The following is a 20,318-nucleotide window of genomic DNA, read 5'->3' as shown; positions in this document are numbered from 1 at the left end:
ATAGTTTTTGTATTGTAATTATCTAAAGTAATGTTGCTTAGTGGAACTAATGGATTTTGATCAAAAGTTCTAGAGTCTACTAATGGCTTTCAGTCCATTGACTGATTTTATAATCTGGATTAAGCCATGTAGTCACTATCTAGACTTCAATTTCCTTGACTCAAAAGTGTCTCCACATTTGACACTGTAGAACTGCTGATTTCAAATGATTCATGTTCCCAAGTATATGTTCTATCACAGATTAGAGAAGTTCTTTCATAATCTAGTCTACCAGAAAAAAAGGTCAAAAGCTTTATATAATATTATCAATTAGTGCTCCAACAATGAGAGAAATTATTTAGGAAAAACTAAAATAGAAAACCTACTTCTGATGACCTAATGCTATTTGCAATATGCTGAAATAAAAAATCCTTCATCTTGCAAATTGCTTTCTGGGGACATTCTATGAAAACAAATATAACTGAAAGAATCCTCTTAACAATATACCTGTTAACAAATACCCATTTATTTTAAAAAGTATAATCATAGCCTAGCATAAGGATCAGATATACCTGATTCTCTAGATTAGATTTTTTAAACATTTTTTGTAGTTGTAGATGGACAGAATTCCTTTATTTTATTTGTTTATTTTTATGTGGTGCTGAAGATTGAACCTAGTGCCTCACACATGCGAGGCAAGCACTCTACCACTGAGCCCCAGCCACAGCCTCTAGATTAGATTTAATGTGTTATTTTCCTGTTTCACTGGGTCTGAGGTTGACTATTCCTTTTTTTTTTTTTTTTTTTTTTTTTTGGTACCAGGGATTGAACTCAGGGGCACTTGACTACTGAGCCACATCCCCAGTCCTATTTTTTTAAATATACCTTTATTTATTTATTTTTATGTGGTGCTCAGGATCAAACCCAGTGCCTCACACATACTAGTCAAGTGCTCTACCATAGAGCCACAACCCCAATCCCCCATCCCTATTTTTTGTATTTTATTTAGAGAGAGGGTCTCACTGAGTTGCTTAGTGTCTCACTATTGCTGAGGCTGGCTTTGAACTCGCAATCCTCCTGCCTCAGCCTAGCGAGCTGCTGGGATTACAGGCGTGCACCACCGCACCCAGCCTATCATTTTTTCCTAATATTTATTTTTTAATTGTAGTTGGACACAATGCCTTTATTTTATTTATTTTTATGTGGTGCTGAGGATTGAACGTAGGGCCTCAAACATACTAGGCGAGAGCTCTACTGCTGAGCCACAATCCCAGCTCCCTATCATTTTTTTTTTAAGCAGAAAATAGTCATATTCACCTTGGAAATGATTTTAGCTAGTCAAATATTAACTTTTTAGGGATATCACTTAATTCCTACAAACCAATGACCTATAAAATATTCTGGCTTTTTTTTTTTTTTTCCTTTTCTTTTGCAGTACTAAAGAGTGAACCTAGGGCCTCACATATACTAGGCAAAGGCTCCACAACTGAGCTACATCCCTAGATCTTGTTTTGGCCATTTTTGTTGACCTCATTAATAAAAGAGAAAAAAAAAAAAGATTCCTTTATACCTAAAGCCAAAGGTGAAATTCTTCATTATAGACATTTGAAGATTGAATTTTAGCAGGGACATCAGTTACACCTAGAAAAACAAGGTAGTAGTTATTTGTGAGTTTTGGCTTTTGCTCCTGTCCAACTTGGAAACATCTTTCATATTCAGGTTTTATTGGTTAATGATGTTTATTGGTTAATGATCAGCATAATTCCTAATTATTAAAGAAAGAGTAAGTCAAAGTAGATGACCTGGTTAGTTATGTACTGGTATGATTGAAAACTTACTAGGCATTTGATAATAAAGAATTCACTTTGTCCTGCCAGTTTAGGAGGAAAAAGAGGCTAGACTGACTGTATTGTGATCTGCGTAACCACTGTGCAATCTTCCATGCCAAAGTTGGTGGTATAGCACCTTGGAAGAGCACTTGTACAGTGTGGGTGAAGCCCTGAGTTTGATCTCTCGTAAAACAACAACAACAACAAATAAACAAATAAATAAAGGAAAAATAATTTTCCATCTGATCCTACTTTAATGGGTATCTAGCTTTTGCTTTATGCTCTTCCAGGTATTTAAAACTATCCTTTATACCAAATTATATTGTTATATTATGTGCATATATGAATGTGTAACCACAAATACCACTATTATATATAATTATACACCAATTTTTAAAAAAGAAATTTTTTTAAAAATTAAAATATTCCTTGTAACCAAGTAAAAATGAAACATATTTTGGTCTTCTTTCACACTCAAAAGAAGGTTTAGGGCTGGGCATGGTGGTGCATGCCTATAATCCCAGTGGCTTGGGAGACTGAGACAGAAGGATTGAGGGTTCAAAGCCAGCCTCAGCAATGGCAAGGCATTTAGCAACTCAGTGAGACCCTGTCTCTAAATAAAATATAAAATAGGGCTAGGGATGTGGCTTAGTGGTTAAGTGCCCCTGAGTTCAATCCCCAGTACCCCCCCCCAAAAAAAAAGGGAGGGGGGCTGGGGGTACCATAAATAAATAAATAAATAAAGGTCATTGAAACTAAAAAAAATTAAAAGGGGTTGCAATCCTCTGAGAAGGAAATGAAGAAAACTACCCCATTTACAATAACCTCGGGAAAAAAAAAATAAGATACTTGGGAATCAATGAAAGAGGTGATTCAAATCAAAGAAGACCTTAGAAGATGGAAAGATCTATCTTGCTCTTGGATAGGCAGAATTAATATTATCAAAATGACCATACTACCAAAAGCACTATACAGATATAATGCAATTCCAATCAAAATCCCAATGGCATTCCTCATAGAAATAGAAAAAGCAATCATGAAATTCATCTGTAAAAATAAGAGACCCAGAATAGCTAAAGCAATCCTTAGCAGGAAGAGTGAAGCAGGTGGCATCGCTATACCAGACCTTAGACTATTCTACAGAGCAATAGTAACAAAAACAGCATGGTATTGGCATTAAAACAGACTGGTAGACCAATGTTACAGAATAGAGGACACAGAGACTAACCCACAAAATTAAAATTATCTTATATTAGACAAAGGTGCCAAAAACATGCATTGGAGAAAAGATAGAATCTTCAACAAATGGTGCTGGGAAAACTGAAAATCCATATGCAACAAAATGAAATTAAACCCCTATCTCTCACCATACACAAAACGCAACTCAAAGTGGATCAAGGACCTAGGAATAAACCAGAGACTCTGCGTCTAATAGAAGAAAAGTAGGTCCTAATCTTCATCATGTGGGATTAGGCCCCAACTTCCTTAATAAGTCTCCTATATAGTGCAAGAATTAAAACTAAGAATCAATAAATGGGATGGAATCAAACTAAAAAGTTTCTTCTCAGCAAAAGAAACAATCCATGAGGTGAACAGAGAGCCTACATCCTGGGAGCAAATTTTTAACCCTCATACATCAGATAGAGCACTAATCTCTAGGGTATATAAAGAACTCAAAAAGTTAAGCACCATAAAAATAAATAACCCAATCAACAAATCGGCCAATGACCTGAACAGATACTTCTCAGAAGAGGATATACAATCAATTAACAAATATATAAAAAAATGTTCATCCATCTCTAGCAACTGGAGAAATGCAAATCAAAACTATTCTAAGTTATCACCTCACTCCAGTCAGAATGGCAGCTGTTATGAAAACAAACAACAATAAGTGTTGGCGAGGATGTGGGGAAAAAGGTACACTCATACATTGGTGGTGGGACTGCAAATTGGTGTAGCCAATAAAGAAAGCAGCATGGAGATTCCTTGGAAATCTGGGAATGGAACTACCATTTGACCCAGCTATCCCTCTCCTCGGTTTATACCCAAAAGACTTTAAAACAGCATGCTACAGGGACACAGCCACATCAATGTTTATAGCAGCACAATTCACAATAGCTAAACTGTGGAGCCAACATAGATGCCCTTCAGTGGATGAATGGATTTAAAAAAATGTGGCATATATACACAATGGGATTTTACTCAGCAATAAAAGAGAATAAAATCATGGCATTTGCAGGTAAATGGATGGCGTTGGAGAAGATAATGCTAAGTGAAGTTAGCCAGTCCAAACAAATGCTGAATGTTTTCTCTGATATAAGTGAAGCCAGATTTAAAATTAGGTAGTTAGTGTAGTTAGGTAAATCGGGTCTAATATCGAGTGAAATCTAAAATGGAGGCCATGCTGACAATGATTCCGGGAAACGCAGGACAACTCATGGAATGTTAATGAAGTCTCAGAAAGGCCCTAGGCCAAAGTCCACCCCAAAGAAATGTTAATGGAACCCAGGAAACAGCCCCCAACACATTTGGAGATAGCCCATCCCAAGAAGTGATGATGAAGTCCTTCCTGCCCAGACTACTTGTTTGGCCCACCTGTGTCCTAACCCTTCCCCCTTACATTCCATCACCAAAACTATAAAATGGGGAGACAACCGCACTTCCATGGATTCCACCTCTTGGGTCCCCTTCTTCCTCCGGGAGAAGTCTTTTCTGCTGTCCTTTAATAAACTTCTAATTTCTACTCTGACCTTGCCTCTGCGTGCTTCTTTGGTGTTATTCTTCAACACTGGGGAAGCAAGGACTCGTCAAGTCACCAGTTAACAGCTTAACAGCAGTAACATAAGGAGGCTGACTCAGTAGGGAGTAGGGAGGGGGAGCATGGAAGGAATAGATGAATTCTAGATGGGGCAGAGGGGTTGGAGGGAAAGGGAGGGGGCGGGGGGATTAGCAAGGATGGTAGATAGACATCATTATCCAAAGTACATGTATGAAGACACGAATTGGTATCAACATACTTTATATACAACCAGAGATATAAAAAACTGTGCTGTATACGTGAAATAAGAATTGTAATGTATACCACTGTCATTTTTTAAAAATCAATTAAAAAATTTAAAAAATTTTTTTAAACATTAAAAAAGGGGTTGCTGGGGATGTGGCTCAGTGGTTAAGTGCTTCTGGGTTCAACCTCTGATACAAAAAAAAAAAAAAAGGTAATATCTATTCCTGAAGCAAATGATAATTGAAATCCTTATTCTTGAGCTGGGGCTGTAGCTCAGTGACAGAGCACTTGCCTAGCATGTGTGAGGCACTGGGTTCGATCCTTAACACCACATAAAAATTAATAAAATAAAGACATACTTTCCACCTAAAACTACAAAAATTAAAATTAAAAAAAAAGAAAGAAATCCTTATTCTTCTGTCATTCAAGGTTTTTCTCTTTCTTTCCCCTGAATCTGGACATAGCTGCAGGATTTGTTAAAAGAGGAAACTCTCAGTCTCAAGAAACAAAACAGAACCTTCTTTTCATTCAAAAGACATTTTTTGAATGTCTTCAAATTCATTCTATACAGTAGCATTGATGAAATTACAACAGAATTTTTAGTAATAAGACAATTGCTTTTTCCCATTGGACCTAATTTTCTCACTGAAAAAAATGTATCTGTTTCAGTCAGAGACTTACATGTTAACAATGGATTAATAGAAACATATTGAAAGTATTGATTAAGCCCAGGCACAGTGGCTCATGCCTGTAAACCTAGCAACTGTGGAAGTTAAGGCAGGAGCATCACAAGTTCAAGGCCAGCCTGGGCAATTTGGCAAGACCCTCAGCAATTTAACCAGACCCTGACTGAAAAAATAAACCAGGCTAGGTATGTAGCTCAGAGGTAGAGGGCCACTGGGTTCAACCCCAGTATAGAAAAATGAAAAGTTTATTTGAAGTTATAATGCATAAATTAAGCTTTTCATTTCTTTCATGAATAAAGCAGAAAGTGTGGTTATAAGTTTGTAAACTGTCTGCTTCTTGTCATAGGCCCTCCCTCTCCTTCTCTACCCCTCCCCCATGTTACACAACATTAGGGAGCCCAGAACAGAACGTCAACATCTTTCTAAAGGCAGCGGGTGATGTTTACACGCTTAAGCTTCTGGCACGGACAAGGTGACTGGAGTCAAATGTAAACCATGGCTTTTATCATTCCCAGTCAAACATGTTGTGCAATAGGTAGCAATGGGCACTGTGTGAAAGGTTGCCTAACAAGCTGCCCCGGCTCTAGGATTAGTCAGCTCCTTGCTGTGAGACATGTGTGTGACTAAGATACTGGAAGTCCCTGATGACTGAAAGGCTGGCTGGCCAATGACAGGAACCAAAAGGAGGGGAAACCTCAATTTTTGGCAAACATTTGAATCTTACTTAGCGCAAGGCTAAGTAAGAGGTACAGGGGCAGAAGCCACCAAGAAACATCTGAGGAAAAGGTGTTATTTTCTGACTTTTTATTGTTTTCTATGAAAACTTCTCCCTCATGAAACTTTAGAAGCTAGTACAACTTCTTGCCATGTTAATTTACAGTGGAACCAAAGCACAGTTTGTGGAAAACTCTTTTCTCTTTGGTAATAAAAATTTTAATTATTAAAAACAAAATAACCGAACACAGAAAATTAGAAAAACAAAGGGAAAAGCATTCACAATCTCTTTTGCTAAGAACAAACAATATTATCAGAGCATACTCTCTTTTTTAAAAAATATCTATTTTTTTTAGTTTTAGGTGGACACAGTATCTTTATTTTATTTTTATGTGGTGCTGAGGATCAAACTCAGTGCTTCATGAATGCTAGGATGCTAGGTAACCACTCTACCACTGAGCCACAACCCTAGCCCAGAGAGCATACTCTTATTCTTTGAACTGTTTTACATGTTTGTTGTCATGTGGTTATAAGATTTTTGCTTCATTGATTTTTTTGTTTGTTTGTTTTGTTTTTGTTTATTGAAAACTTTTTCCTTTATAGAGCTACCTAACCATATTTTTAATAATTGAATATTCCATTCAGCATATGATTGAACTAATGTTCACTCTTAAAATTTGCATTTATTGGGGCTGGGGTTGTGGCTCAGCAGTAGAGCACTCGCCTAGCATGTGTGAGGCCCTGGGTTCGATCCTCAGCACCACATAAAATAAAATAAATGTATTAAGAAAAACACATGAGGGCTGGAGATGTGGCTTAAGCGGTAGCGCGCTCACCTGGCATGCGTGAGGCCCGGGTTCAATCCTCAGCACCACATACAAACAAAGATGTTGTGTCCACCGAAAACTAAAAAATAAATATTAAAAATTTCTCTCTCTCTCACTCTTTCTTAAAAAAAAAAAAGAAAGAAAGAAAAACACATGATATTAAGAAAATTGAATGTCTAGGGGAAAAACAGATCCTTACCTCATACCATATCAAAATAAACTTTTAAAAAATTTGCATTTATTTATTTATTTTTGTGGTGCTGGAGATTGAACCCAGGGTCTCAGACATGCTAGGCAAGCACTCTACCTACTATGCCAGAACTTATCCCCTAATATTCACATTAATCCTTCCAATAAATTGTTTTATGTTATGTTTCCATTTTATGTTGTTATTGTAAATAAAACTGACATGAACATAACTTGAAATATAGCTTTTTTTTTAGAATAATGTACATACGAAATAAAACACTGTGTATAATTTAGAAACCCTTTGAGTGTTAGTTACTCTTTGGTTACAACCTGCTTTCTTCTTCATTCAAGAGAATAACCACCATCCTAAATGTTTTGTTTGTTGCGTAATTTTTCTGTATTTTAGATTTTTCCTTAGGATAGATTCTTTGTAGGAGAATTTAATAGTTAAGGTAAGTAGACTGTATGTCTATCAAATTAGTTTCTGATGTTTGTGGAAAGCCCTGGCTTGCATTTCTGCTCCAGAAATTATCAGGCTTGACACATTCCAGTAGGCAGGGTGGGCCCACAGACCAGAGAGACTTTGCCCTGGTGAGAAGGTGTGCTCAGTGACTGCTTTTTGTGGCCTGAGGATATTCGGGAGTTAGACCTGAGAACCTTTACCCAAGAGCGGGGTCATTCTGGTATACCTTTGTAAGTCTCTGTCCTCCCTCCCCTCCTCAGTTATTTGATTTTTGTTTGTTTGTTTTTATATATTTTTAAAATCACTTATTCATTTAAAAAATGGGCAGTTCAAGCCAGGCACAGTAGTGTACACCTGTGATCCAAGCTACCAGAGAGATGGAGACAGGAGGATTGCAAGTTTGAAACCAGCCTCAGCAACTTAGTGAGACCCTGTCTCAAAATAATAAAATTTTAAAAATTAAGGACCGGGGGTATAATTCAGTGGTAGATTGCCCCTGGATTAAATCCTGACCCCCTACCAGGGCAGGGGAGTGGAGATAGTTCTGGGTCTGAGGATGTAGCTCAGTGGTACAGTACTTGCCTGGCAAGTATGAGGCCCTGGGTTCAAGCCCTAGTATTACAAAAGCAAACAAAAAGCTCAGTACTCTTTACTGAGCATATTGGTGACCATCTTTTGAGATAAATTCCAACATAATCATCTTCATCTTTATGTAACTCCAAGGAATAAGATTGATCAGATTCATATTATTGGTTTCAAAAATAGAGAAACTAAAATGATTTAAAAATAATTGGGCTGGGGCTGTCTCTTGAGGTTTTTTTTGTAGATAATTTCTGAAATTAAAATTGGTATCTAGAACTGAGGCTGTAGCTCAGTGGCAGAGCACTTGCCTAGCATGTGTGAGGCACTAGGTTAGCACCACATAAAGAGAACCAAATAAAATAAAGGCATTCTGTCTATCTACAACTACAAAAAATAATTTTAAAAAATAATAATTAGGCTGGGGAAATAACTCAATGGTAGAGCATGTGCCTAGCATGTGCAAAATCCTAGGTGCAATCCCCAGCACCAAATAAAAAATAATCATAATAATTGGTCAATAGTAGAACCAATAAGGACAGTTGGCCTAGCACTTGTTTTTTGATTTTTGGTACTAGGATTAAACACAGTAGTGTTTTACCACTAAGCTACATCCCCAGTCCTATTTGTTTATTCACTTTATTTTGAGAGAGATTCTTGCCTAAGTTGCTTAGAGTTTCGCTAAGTTGTAGAGGCTAGCCTGGAACTTCTGACTGTCCTGCCTCAGGCTCCTGATTAGGAATTACAGGAGTGTGCCACTGCAAACTAGTGTTTTTGACCAGTTGTATCAGCATCAGTTGAGATATTTAGTAAACTCAAAAGATTCATGGACCCCATTTCAGAACTACTGGGTCAGAGTCTATGGGTGTGGGGCCCGGGAATTTGCAATTTAGATTTTTTTGTTTGTTTGCTTGCTTGCTTGCTTGTTTTTTAGTTTTGTTTTTGTTTTGTTTTGTGTATGTGTGTGTGTGTATTTGTGTGTGTGTGTGTGGGGGGGGGGCTGGGGATTTAAATACCCAGGGCCTTGTGCATGTGAGGCAAGCACTCTACCAACTGAACTATATCCCCAGCCAGAATTTGCAGTTTAGTAAGCACCAAGGACAACTCTTCAGAGACATCATCCTAGACCAGGGGCAGCAAACTGAAAGAAAAGTGGTACAGCAACAATTTCTATGTTCTCCATTGTGCTTGTGTTTGTTTAGCACTGAGGTGTGGCATGGGCATCCATTTAGGGATCCTCTGTATAGAATCTATTGTAACGTGTTTTGCTGGATGAGAATGGAAAAACTCTTCTATTACATTAAAATGTTAATAGCTGAGGAAAAAGTCACACTTTGAGTGGAGTCTAGGAATCATGTCAACTATTTATATTAAACTAGTGGTAGATTTTCATTTTTTATTGGCCAAGAGCAAAAATTAGATACAAATGAAGCCATTTTGTCTGAAGCAAAGATTAGAGTTCAGTTAGTTTTTGCCAAGCACAGTCTTCTTCTCAGTTTTAAGTAGTGCCCTTGGCTATGACCTTGATACTTGACATTGTTTTGCATGCAACAATTTGGCCTGCATAGCACTGGTTGTACAATAATTATCTTTGAAGCAGGAATCACCAAGCCTAGAGGCACTTACAGAGAAGAGACGTGGGGAAAATAGGTGTTTGGAAAGAAAAACGAAAAGAAGAGAATTGGAGAAATGACACAAAAGTAGAAGTAGAAAGCCAAGTGGAATCACAAAAGAAATATCATAAGCAGTCTGGGAGACATGGTCCCTATTCATATTCACCCAATAATGTAGCTTGGGAGATTGCTAAGCTAAATGACCCTTCAGAAAATGAAGCTGAAATTCCAGTTAAATCTCACCTGCTATCTGGCACAATGAAAATTATTCCCTCTATCTGACAAGTGATCTGTTTAAATGATCATCACTAAAATAGTTACTGCTGAAACTACATGATATTTGACAGAGTCTCTGGCTTCTTTCATCTCATTTTTCTACCCTGGCTGTCAGAAATTTGCCATGTTAAAGAATAATAATTAGGGATATTATACATTTCAATAATTAATATGTTTACACTCTTCTAAAATTTGAACATAATATTTAACCCAGAGAAAATGAAGTGGAGATGAGCTAATTGGCAAAATGTCAAGCATGTTGCAAATGTACTAAGAATATTCAATTTTAGTGACAAGAATCATAGTAACAACATGAATAAGGGGGAAGAAACAAGTCATAGATTATGTGTGTATCATGCATTTTATGGAGGCTATTAAAATAGCAAACCAAAATTGCATATTCAGGATATATTTTATATACAATGTGCTGGTTGGCTGCTGGTCAATACTTTGGTTTAAATTCTATCTCTAGATACAGAAAAATATCAGATTGCTATAAAAAGTATCTTTGGATAGCTGGGTGTGGTGGTACATGCCTATAATTTTTTTTTTTTTTTTAGAGAGAAAGAGAGAGAGAGAGAGAGAGAGAGAGAGAATTTTTTTTTTAATGTTTATTTTTTAGTTATTGGCGGACATAACATCTTTGTATGTGGTGCTGAGGATCGAACCCGGGCCGCACGCATGCCAGGCGAGCGCGCTACCGCTTGAGCCACATCCCCAGCCCACATGCCTATAATTACAGTGACTCCGGAAGCAGAGGCAGGAGGATATCAAGTTGGAACCTAGCCTCAGCAACTTGGTGAGACCTTGTCTCAAAACCATTAGATCTAATAAAAAAAAAAAAAAAAAGAAAAGAAAAGAAAAAAAATTGTAGAGAGAAACTATAAGACACAACAAGTAATAAAATAATTTAGGAATTAAGGAATTTCACATTTATAGCCAACATCATACTAATTAATAAAACACCAATTAGGGGCCAGGGTTGTGGCTCAGTGTAGAGCGCTTGCCTAGCATGTATGAGGCACTGGGTTCGATCCCAGGGGCCATATAAAAATAAAAACAAATAAAATAAAGGTATTGTGTTCATCTACAAATAAAAAAATGTTTCTAAAAAACCACCAATTAAAGTTGGGATAAAGTAAGACTTCCTACTTTATTTATCTTGTAAGGGAAATTCTAAATACTGTTCAAAAACAGAAATCATGTATATTTAGAAGAACTTATAGATAAATATGAGTCTATATGAATATAAGAATGATAACAGGGTGGAATTTTCCTAATAAAACAAAAAAGATAAAGGCAAATAACTTAAAAATAATAGCTTGGAGAATGTACTTTCTAGTGAGCAATTTGTTTCAAGATATCACAAATACAAACCCTTTGATTTAATCATTCTTCCACTGGCATTTATTCTAATAAGAAATTTATTCCAATGAGAAATTAGGGTCATGAATAAAGGTTGTACAAAAATATTCATAACAGCAGGGCATGGTGACATACCCCAGTAATTCTAGTGACTCAGGAGGCTAAGGCAGCAATATAGCAAGTTCAAGTTCAACCTGGGCAACTTGGGAGACCTTATCTCAAAATAAACAGTAAAAAGAGCTGAGGTGGCTGGGATTGTGGCTCAGCGGTAGAGTGCTTGCCTAACAAGTGCGAGGCCCTGGGTTCTATCCTCAGTACCACTTAAAAATACATAAATAAAATAGAGGTATTAAAAATTTAAAAATAAAACAAACTTAAAAAAAAAAAGAGGGCTGGGGATGTGGCTCAAGCGGTAGCGCGCTCTCCTGGCATGCATGCGGCCCGGGTTCCCAAGCTGCTGGGATTACAGGCATTCACCCCCAGTCCTGGCTCAGATATAATTTTTTTAAATATTTATTTTTTAGGTGTAGATGGACACAGCACAATACCTTTATTTTTATGTGGTGCTGAGGATCGAATCTGGGTCCTGCCCGTGCTAGTCGAGCGCTCTACTGCTGAGCCACAATCCCAGCCCCTCAGATATAAATTTTTAAAAATATTATTTCTCTGGGTGCAGTGGTGCATGCCTACAATCCTAGCAACTTCAGAGGCTGAGACAGAAGATCAAAAGTTCAAGGCCAAAATAAATAAATAAAAATAAAAGTTCAAGGCCAGCTTCAGCAACTTTGCAAGAGACTGAGTCTCAAAATTTAAGGTGGTAAAGTGCCCCTGAGTTTAATCCCTATGGAAAAAAAAGTTACTTCTTAAAACTAAGTTTGTAGTCCTAAATTTAGTAACTCTGCACATATTATCTTGTTTAATCCTTGACAACCCTATGAGGCAGATATTTTATCATTTTTATAGATGGGAACCTTAGATGAGAGATGATTTCCTTTAGCATACTGCTAGTAGGTAACTGAGTCAGGATTAAAACTAGCATTTTGAGGATTGGGGATGTAGCTCAGTATTATGGACACTTGCCACACTTGCACAAGACCCTGCATTCCATTCCCAACACCACAAAGACAAAACAAAATGCCAAAAACAAACAAAAAATGGCCCTTTGAAATCTTGTGCTCTTAGCTGGTATACTCTATGTGTGACTTAGTATAGGTGATTTCCCTTTCTTTGTATCCATCTACCTACTAGCTACTTAGATCATAGGATCTGAGAGAGAAAACAAGGCAGGCATTTGGCAGGCCTGTATTTGCCCAGTTATTTTTGAGTTTTTCTATCCGTGGCAAGAAATTACCTAACAGATCCTGAATTCTTTTGGTTGGAAAAGTCCCTAGAAAAGAGATGGTAGCCAGGCTGTCACGCATACCTGTAATCCCAGCTATTCTGGAGGCTAAGGCAGGAGGATTTTGAGTTCAAAACCAGCCTCAGCAACTTAGTAAGACCCTAAGCAATTTATCGAGTCCCTGTCTCAGAATAAAACATAAAAGGGCTGGGGATGTGGTTCAGTGGTTAAGTGCCCCTGGGTTCAAAGAGAGAGAGAGAGAGAGAGAGAGAGAGAGAATGAATGTATGTTGAATGGAAAATGGTAAATGTTAGTATCCAAAAGGAAGGCTAATGATCTGAGAAGTGTTGGCTTGGAATGCTCTGAGAAGTAATCAGAATCTGTGGAAAGAGCCAGGGAAATGGTTTAGAGGTAGAGTGTGTGCTTTGCATGCTTGAGGACCTAAGTTAAATCCCCAGTACTGCAAAGAAAGAAAATTTTAAAAGCTCTTACGAACACAGGATTAAAATGCAGCCTATCTAATGGTGTCAGTATGCTCCCTGCCTGGTATTCCTTTAATTATAGAAACCCCCCTAGCTGGTACACCCCATTCCATGGCAATCCAGAACTTAGAAAATTATTGTGTGTTTTTTTAAATATGGCTATAAATCAAATAGTTTGACAATCATCCCATCAAAAGTAGATTCTAATCCTTGTTTCCTATAATATGGGCAGACCTTACTGATTTACCTCCATGGAAATGAGAATTTTGAGTGATGGTGTGTAACTTCTAAGACTAAGTCAGAAAAGGCAATATGTCTTCTGCATGGTTGTCCCTGGGGACATTCACCCTTAGAGTTCAGCCACCATGCTGTGAGGAAGCCCAGGCCACATGAAGAGACATGTGTTTTTATTCTTACCAACAGCCCCTGCAGAGGTCTTTACAGCCAATACTGACCCTATCAGTCACCAAACATGAGAGAAATCTTGAAGACAACTGTAGTCCCAGTGATCACCTCAACTGCTTGAGAAAACCCAAGTGAGAAACTCAGTCAAGCCCTAGAACCATATGATAGAATTATAATAAATGATTGTTATTTTACACTGCAAAGTTTGGGGCATTTGGTTGGCATTTGGTTGGCAGAGGAAACTCCAACCTCTCCCTTGATTGCTCTTCCTGAGGTTACCATTCATGAATTTAATATTTATACAGTACTTCCTCTGTACCTTGCTAATCTTACCATGTTCCTCTTCCCTTCCCTAAACCAGTGACTTGAACATGGACTCAAGTCCTTAAAAAGTAACAAAAACTGGACAGGCACAGTGGCTCATGCCTGTAATCCCTGTGGGTCAGGAGGCTGAGGCAGGAGGATCACAAGTTCAAAGTCAGCCTTAGCAAAGGCGAGGCACTAAGCAACTCAGTGAGACCCTGTCTCTAAATAAAATACAAAATAGGGCTGGAGATGTGGCTCAGTGGTCCAGTGCCCCTGAGTTCAATCCCAGTACCTAAACAACAACAACAAAAAAATTACACAAACTTGTAATTATTTCAGAGCTCAGAAGCAAGTATCCCATACCCTTGGACAAATCATTTCTGGGGCTGCAGAGGCACTGTGCCATCCACCATGGCATTCCTCTTGCCAGGAAGGCTGGAGAGAGACTGAGCTGGGCTGGGTGAAGATGTTGGGAGACCCTGAGTACAGCAATGACCTGGGGTGACTGTGATGCTCTTTAGGGCTTGTATCTTCCCCAGGAAATGGGAAAAGAGTAGATTCTTAAGAGAAGGAAGAGGAGCAGAAGAATCTGTGGAATCAAAGAAGAAGGAAAAGAGGAAGAAGAAGCCTACAAGAGGAGAAAGAAGTCATATTAGTAACAGGAGGTAACTTAAAAAGAGAACTGTACTTTAGAACATGCAGATATTGAAAGAGAAGCTCTTTGTAAATGAAAACAACTAAAATATATTGAGCACTTCTGTTAACTGCTTTAAGTATGCTCTCAATCTACTCAATGTCCCCATCTAATAGAGATATTATTAGTATGCAATCCACCACACTGAAGCTAAGGAAACTTGACATATAGAAGGTAAAAAGTTGCTGGAGTGCTGGTAGAGGTGGGAATGAACCCCAGCAGTCCAGAGTCTTGTGTGTGTGTGTGTGTGTGTGTGTGTGTGTGTGTCTGCAGTGTTGGGAACTGAATCCAGGGCGTTGCACATGAGAAACAAGTGCTCTCCCACTGAGCTACAATCCCAGTCCTAAGAATCTGTAAGGTTGTTTGTTTGTTTTGGTACCACGGATTGAACCCAGGGACCCTTTACCACTGAATTACATCTCCAGTCCTTTTTAGTTTTTATTTGAAACAGGGTCTAAGATGTTGGGCTGGCCTCAAACTTGTGAGTCTCCTACCTCAGCCTCCCTAGTTGTTGTGATTGCGGGCATGTGCCATAGCATCTGTCAGATTCTATGTTTTTAACGGTTAAAAATATTTTTTGTCAGGGACTGGGGATATAGCTCAGTTGTTAGAGTGCTTGCCTTGCATGCACAAGGCCTTGGGTTTAATCCTTAGCACCAAAAAAAAAAAAAAAATTGTCAACGTATGTATTATTTCTGAGGCTGTTACTCTGATCTGAGAATAGAGGCTATTTTTTCTCTTTCAAAATACTGAGGATGAAAGCAAAAGAAAGAGGAGTCCAGGAAATGAAAGGCAAGAAATGAAAAAAGAGCAAAAAAATAAAGAGATGGAAAGAAAAAAATTTATAGAACCGAATGCATAATATGATACTGTAATGCTCTGAGAAATGGCACCCTCTCTCCTTACAGGGAAAGAGAATTTTTCAGCAGTGTATAATCCCAGGGGCTTGGGAGGCTGAGCATGAGGATCACGAGTTCAAAGCCAGCCTCAGCAACAGCAAAGCAACTCAGTGAGACCCTATATCTAATTAAAATACAAAATAGAGCTGGGGATGTGGTTCAGTGGTTGAGAGCCCCTGAGTTCAATTACTGGTATTCCTTCACCCCCACAAAAAAAGAAATTTTCAGATTGATTGGTTTCTTGAACTGCCCTTTGTTTTTGGATTACCTGTTATTATATTTTTTTTCCCCCAGAACACTATGTATACTAAGGATAGTAAAAAAGTCATTCCTTCAGAAGGAAAACAAAGACAAAACATAGTACTAAATTCTATGGTCCAAAATCCAAAAGATTTAGGAGTGTTATGTGTGTGTAGTCAGGAGGCCAGAGGGAAAAACTCTTTGGGGAGACTTCCTCCTTTGACTGTTCAATGTGTATATAAGATCAGGCACACACATACTCTTAGCAGAACAGGATATCCTGACTTAAATAATAAAGTCAGTAATATGAGACCTTCAGATGAGGATCTCAGTTACTTTTTCTGTTACCCAAGTTAACAACTCAGTTCAAAAACAGATTACGATCATCTGGAGTCCTTGAAAGATAGATCCAAAAAAGCTGGTGTGTTGGGCAGACTATGGCCTATTGCCAGCTTGAAGCCTGGTACACAAGGGCCTGGCTCATTAGCATAGCTCAGTGGGCAGGTGTGTGATTTTGTCACTTCCTCTGTGAGACTTTTCCCAATAACCTCTAGAGTCTAAGGTGGGGACAAAGGTAACTGCTTCCTCTGGGCTTTCCTCCCTCACCCAATGGCCCTGCTATGGGCTCTGGGTTTGTGCTCCCTAGCTTTCTGGGTGCCAGTCCCTACTCTCTTCAGTCATGAGCCTGGCTCTGAGCTTGTGTTTGTTGGCAACTAGGGGACAGAGTGTGAGCCTCTTCCCTTGATAATAGCACTTAAATCAACAGGGTTCCCAGGGACCATGAGCACACTTCATGCAAATAATGGTTATCATTATATAAATAACCCGTGGTAAAAACATCATTCAGGGACAGAGGAAACTGATAAAATGATGCCTTAGAAACAGGGGGATACGGGCTGGGGATGTGGCTCAAGCGGTAGCGCGCTCGCCTGGCATGCGTGCGGCCTGGGTTCGATCCTCAGCACCACATACAAACAAAGATGTTGTGTCCGCCGAAAACCAAAAAAAATAAATAAATATTAAAATTCTCTCTCTCCCTGTTTAAAAAAAAAAAGGAGGATATATTTAAAAGGACTCAACAATATGGACTGTCCCCAGTCCTTTTGACTCTCTCAGTCTTTCAGTGGCTAGCTGGAAGGGAGATGGCAATTAGAAAACACTAGAGTCACCTTGGGACCAGACAGGCCTCCTTTCTCTAAGAAACAAATCCAGAAGGATCTTCTCACTTGGTTATCCCATGGGAAGTGCGTTAAAAACATCTAAACATCTAAATTAAAGAGTTTGTGTTTGGGGGCTGGGGATATAGCTTATTTGGCAAGGTGCTTGCCTTGCATGCACGAGGCCCTGGGTTCAATTCCCAGCACTACAAAAAAACAAGATTTTGTGTATGGGGTGTATGTATGATGGTTTATAATAGCACAATGAACATGTTCTCATTTCCAGACATGAAGGTTACACTAATTTACTCAAATACAGAAGCAGTAGAAGGGCTTAGCACTCTAATGCTTCTTGCAAAAGCTTCAGTAGCTGAATGACCAATGGGGAGTCAAACATTTCCATCAAAAGGTCAAGTTTCAGATCCAATTCTGGATTTTTTTTTTTTCCCTGGGGATTGAACCCAGGGGCTCATACACACACACACACACACACACACACACACAGAAATATGTGCTTCAATGAATATAAAAATTATATACAAGTATATGTATAACGTATTTAAAAATCATAAGTAGGATTATGTTATACACTGTATTGTAACCTTTTTAATACAATTAAAGTATATGTTGGGCATTTTTACATGTTAGTCCACTCAATCTACAATGTCAATACAGAATAAACTTTATTATTAGTGGTAGTAGTAGTAGTAATAGTAGTAGTAGTAGTATGGGTACGGGGGAGGGGATTGAACCCATGGACACTTACCCACTGAGCAACATCTTCAGTCCTTTGTATATGTTATTTTGAGACAGGGTCTTGCTAAGTTGAGGTTTTGAACTTGAGGTCTTCCTGAGATCATAGGCATGTGTCACAGTGCACAGCTAGAATAAACTTTATAAAATAAGTAAACCTAAGTCCTTTAAGTCAAGGTAAACTATTAAACCTACTTCTTCATAAAAAAGATTCAGAAAGTTTGAACTTTGGGACCAGAGACACTGGTAAGAGGAGGATTCAGTTCCTTTCCCTTTCTCTTTATAGGACTATTCTACTTTTAAAAGCCTTGATTTCTTGGGAAGGAGAAATCCTCTCTGTGTGTTCTTCCTTTTGCCTCAGTGCTGGGTATTGAAGCCAGGGCATCACATTTACTCTACTACTGAGCTTCACAGTCTGTCTTATTGCTGTTCAGTTGCTAAGCTCTGCCTTCGTATCGATCAATTCCAGTAACCTCCAATTTTGTTAGTCAACTAGAGGAAACAGGAGGACTTTCAGACCAAACAGGCCAAATCACTGACCAGAAAAAAACATGTGTGATTTTCCTGGAAATGTTGGAATCACACTAAAAAACAAACAAACAAAAAAAAAAGTGTTCCTATTTAGGAGGCAAAGTGTAGATCCAATTCCTTATATTTACTATTCTTTGGTACCAGACCCTAGAGCTCTAAGGTTTATTTGCCACAGGAATACCACATCCCTCTTCCTAGCTTTTGGGCTCAGAACAAATGCCATTTTTTTGGTTGTAATAGATTCTTACCTCCTCATCTCCAGTCACTGTGGCCACAAGCCTTGCTTGTTTCCCCTCTTTACAAAATGGTGCCCTCTATTTGGAGGGGAACAAAGTAGGAAGTGCAAACTAACCTCAGGATGAACAACTTAAAGAAACACAACTGCTTCATAAGACCAGGATGAAGTGGCATACAGAACCCCCGAGTATCATAAAGTGTCAGAGCTCAGTTTAATAAACATAACTTTACTATTAAAAGCACAAAGTGGTCCTGGACAAAAATAAGCCTTTCTCATGAATTCACACACTCCAACAAACTCTCCATCTTTCAGGAAGAAAACATAGGGAAGAGTTTGTACACCTTCAGAGCTAAATGTCCCTGGAACACAGTGGTTGCCCAGAGGACAGCCTTGAGGGGGTCAGAGCTGACTTATATCTGGCCAGCACAAACTCAACCATGGGTATGGTGTTCCTGATACACATAGGGCTAAATCAGGCTTCAATTGGAACCCTTTGGAGTCATCTAACCACTGGTCAGAAACTCAGGACAGGGTTTAAAGGAGTTAGAAATTCTCCCCACCCCTCCCCCAGCTCCACAGATGAGAAGTGAACAAACTCAAAGGCCAGGGGACAGGGCAGGTGGCCCAATCTTGCCAATTATGAGAACCTTGGCTGCCTGCCTGGGTGTACAAAGCACAGGAACACATATCTTAATTTCTTCACAGTTCATTAGGTAACATAGAACACCCTTCAACTGAAGGATTCAGTCACATGCCTGGAGCCTTCTTTTTTAGCCTGTCTTTCCCATGTTGATCATGTATCACCAAAAATACCTTCTGTGGATATTTATGATTCTACATCTTGGTTATGTGTAAACAGGAAAATCTTCATTTGAGTCATAATTAGTTTCTAGATAATTAACTCATGAACTTGTGGCTTAAAATTTTCTTTGTTAAAATAGCCTTAGGGGGCTGGGTTTGTGGCTCACCTAGCATGTTTGAAGCCCTGGGTTCGATCCTCAGTACCACAAAAAGATAAATAAATAAATGAATTGTGTCCATCTACAACTAAATATATANGTTACAACCCCAGTCATTCATATATATATATATATATATATATATATATATATATATATTTTTTTTTTTTTTTTAGATAGCCTAGATTCTTCTAAAGTTGAGCTCACAGAAAAGAGAGAAGAGTACACTTGGCTGGAAAATATTACTATTTGATATACTTCCTAAACCAGTTTAACTTGATTTTAACTGTGTATTTGAACCAGTTTGACTTGATTTTTTACTGCATTTTTGATGGGCCAAAAGTGGGAAGAGCCTTTAAAGAACTGCTTCTTAATTTGCTGAGTTAGGGAAGTTCTTTGATTTGTGACTTAGTTCCTTAAATAGCTTGTGTTAATCTGGCTCTTTTGACTTTCTCCAGGAGCATTCTATCACTGCTCAATAATTATTTGGAGTTGCATTTTGGCTCTAGCTGCTGAAAAAGAAATCACTAAGAATTAGCCAATTGGGCCAAATGTATGCTATGAGGTGAGATTGAAATAGGAAAAATCAGGCCCACAGAAAATGCACAAGGTGATTATGAAGTTTGCTTCTAAATTAAATATAAATCTGTGGCAAGCTGCATCTTTTTCAGAGTCAGCTCAGGGTCAACTGGCAGCCTAATAGGTCCTTGCAGTATGATAAATGTGCTGAAGACCTTGTGTTTCACTGTTTTCCCCTTTGATTCAAGTCATCTGAGAATGTTTTTCTTGAT

The 20,318-nt window shown here is 38.4% G+C and overlaps 1 protein-coding gene across 1 annotated transcript in view; it reads left to right on the top strand.

Moving 5' to 3' along the window:
- Window positions 1-15,085, top strand: part of LOC107143805 — a 28,380-nt gene extending 13,295 nt beyond the window's left edge. The window contains exon 5 of the mRNA XM_015487566.2: window positions 14,596-15,085. Within this exon, the coding sequence (XP_015343052.2) occupies window positions 14,596-14,725 (130 nt within the window). The 3' untranslated portion in view covers window positions 14,726-15,085. The remainder of the gene's footprint in view (window positions 1-14,595) is intronic.
- Window positions 15,086-20,318: the final 5,233 nt, after the last annotated feature.

This window comes from Marmota marmota, unplaced genomic scaffold, assembly GCF_001458135.2.
Source record: "Marmota marmota marmota unplaced genomic scaffold, marMar, whole genome shotgun sequence".
Lineage (NCBI taxonomy): Eukaryota > Metazoa > Chordata > Mammalia > Rodentia > Sciuridae > Marmota > Marmota marmota.
This window is presented reverse-complemented; position numbering and strand designations above follow the sequence as displayed.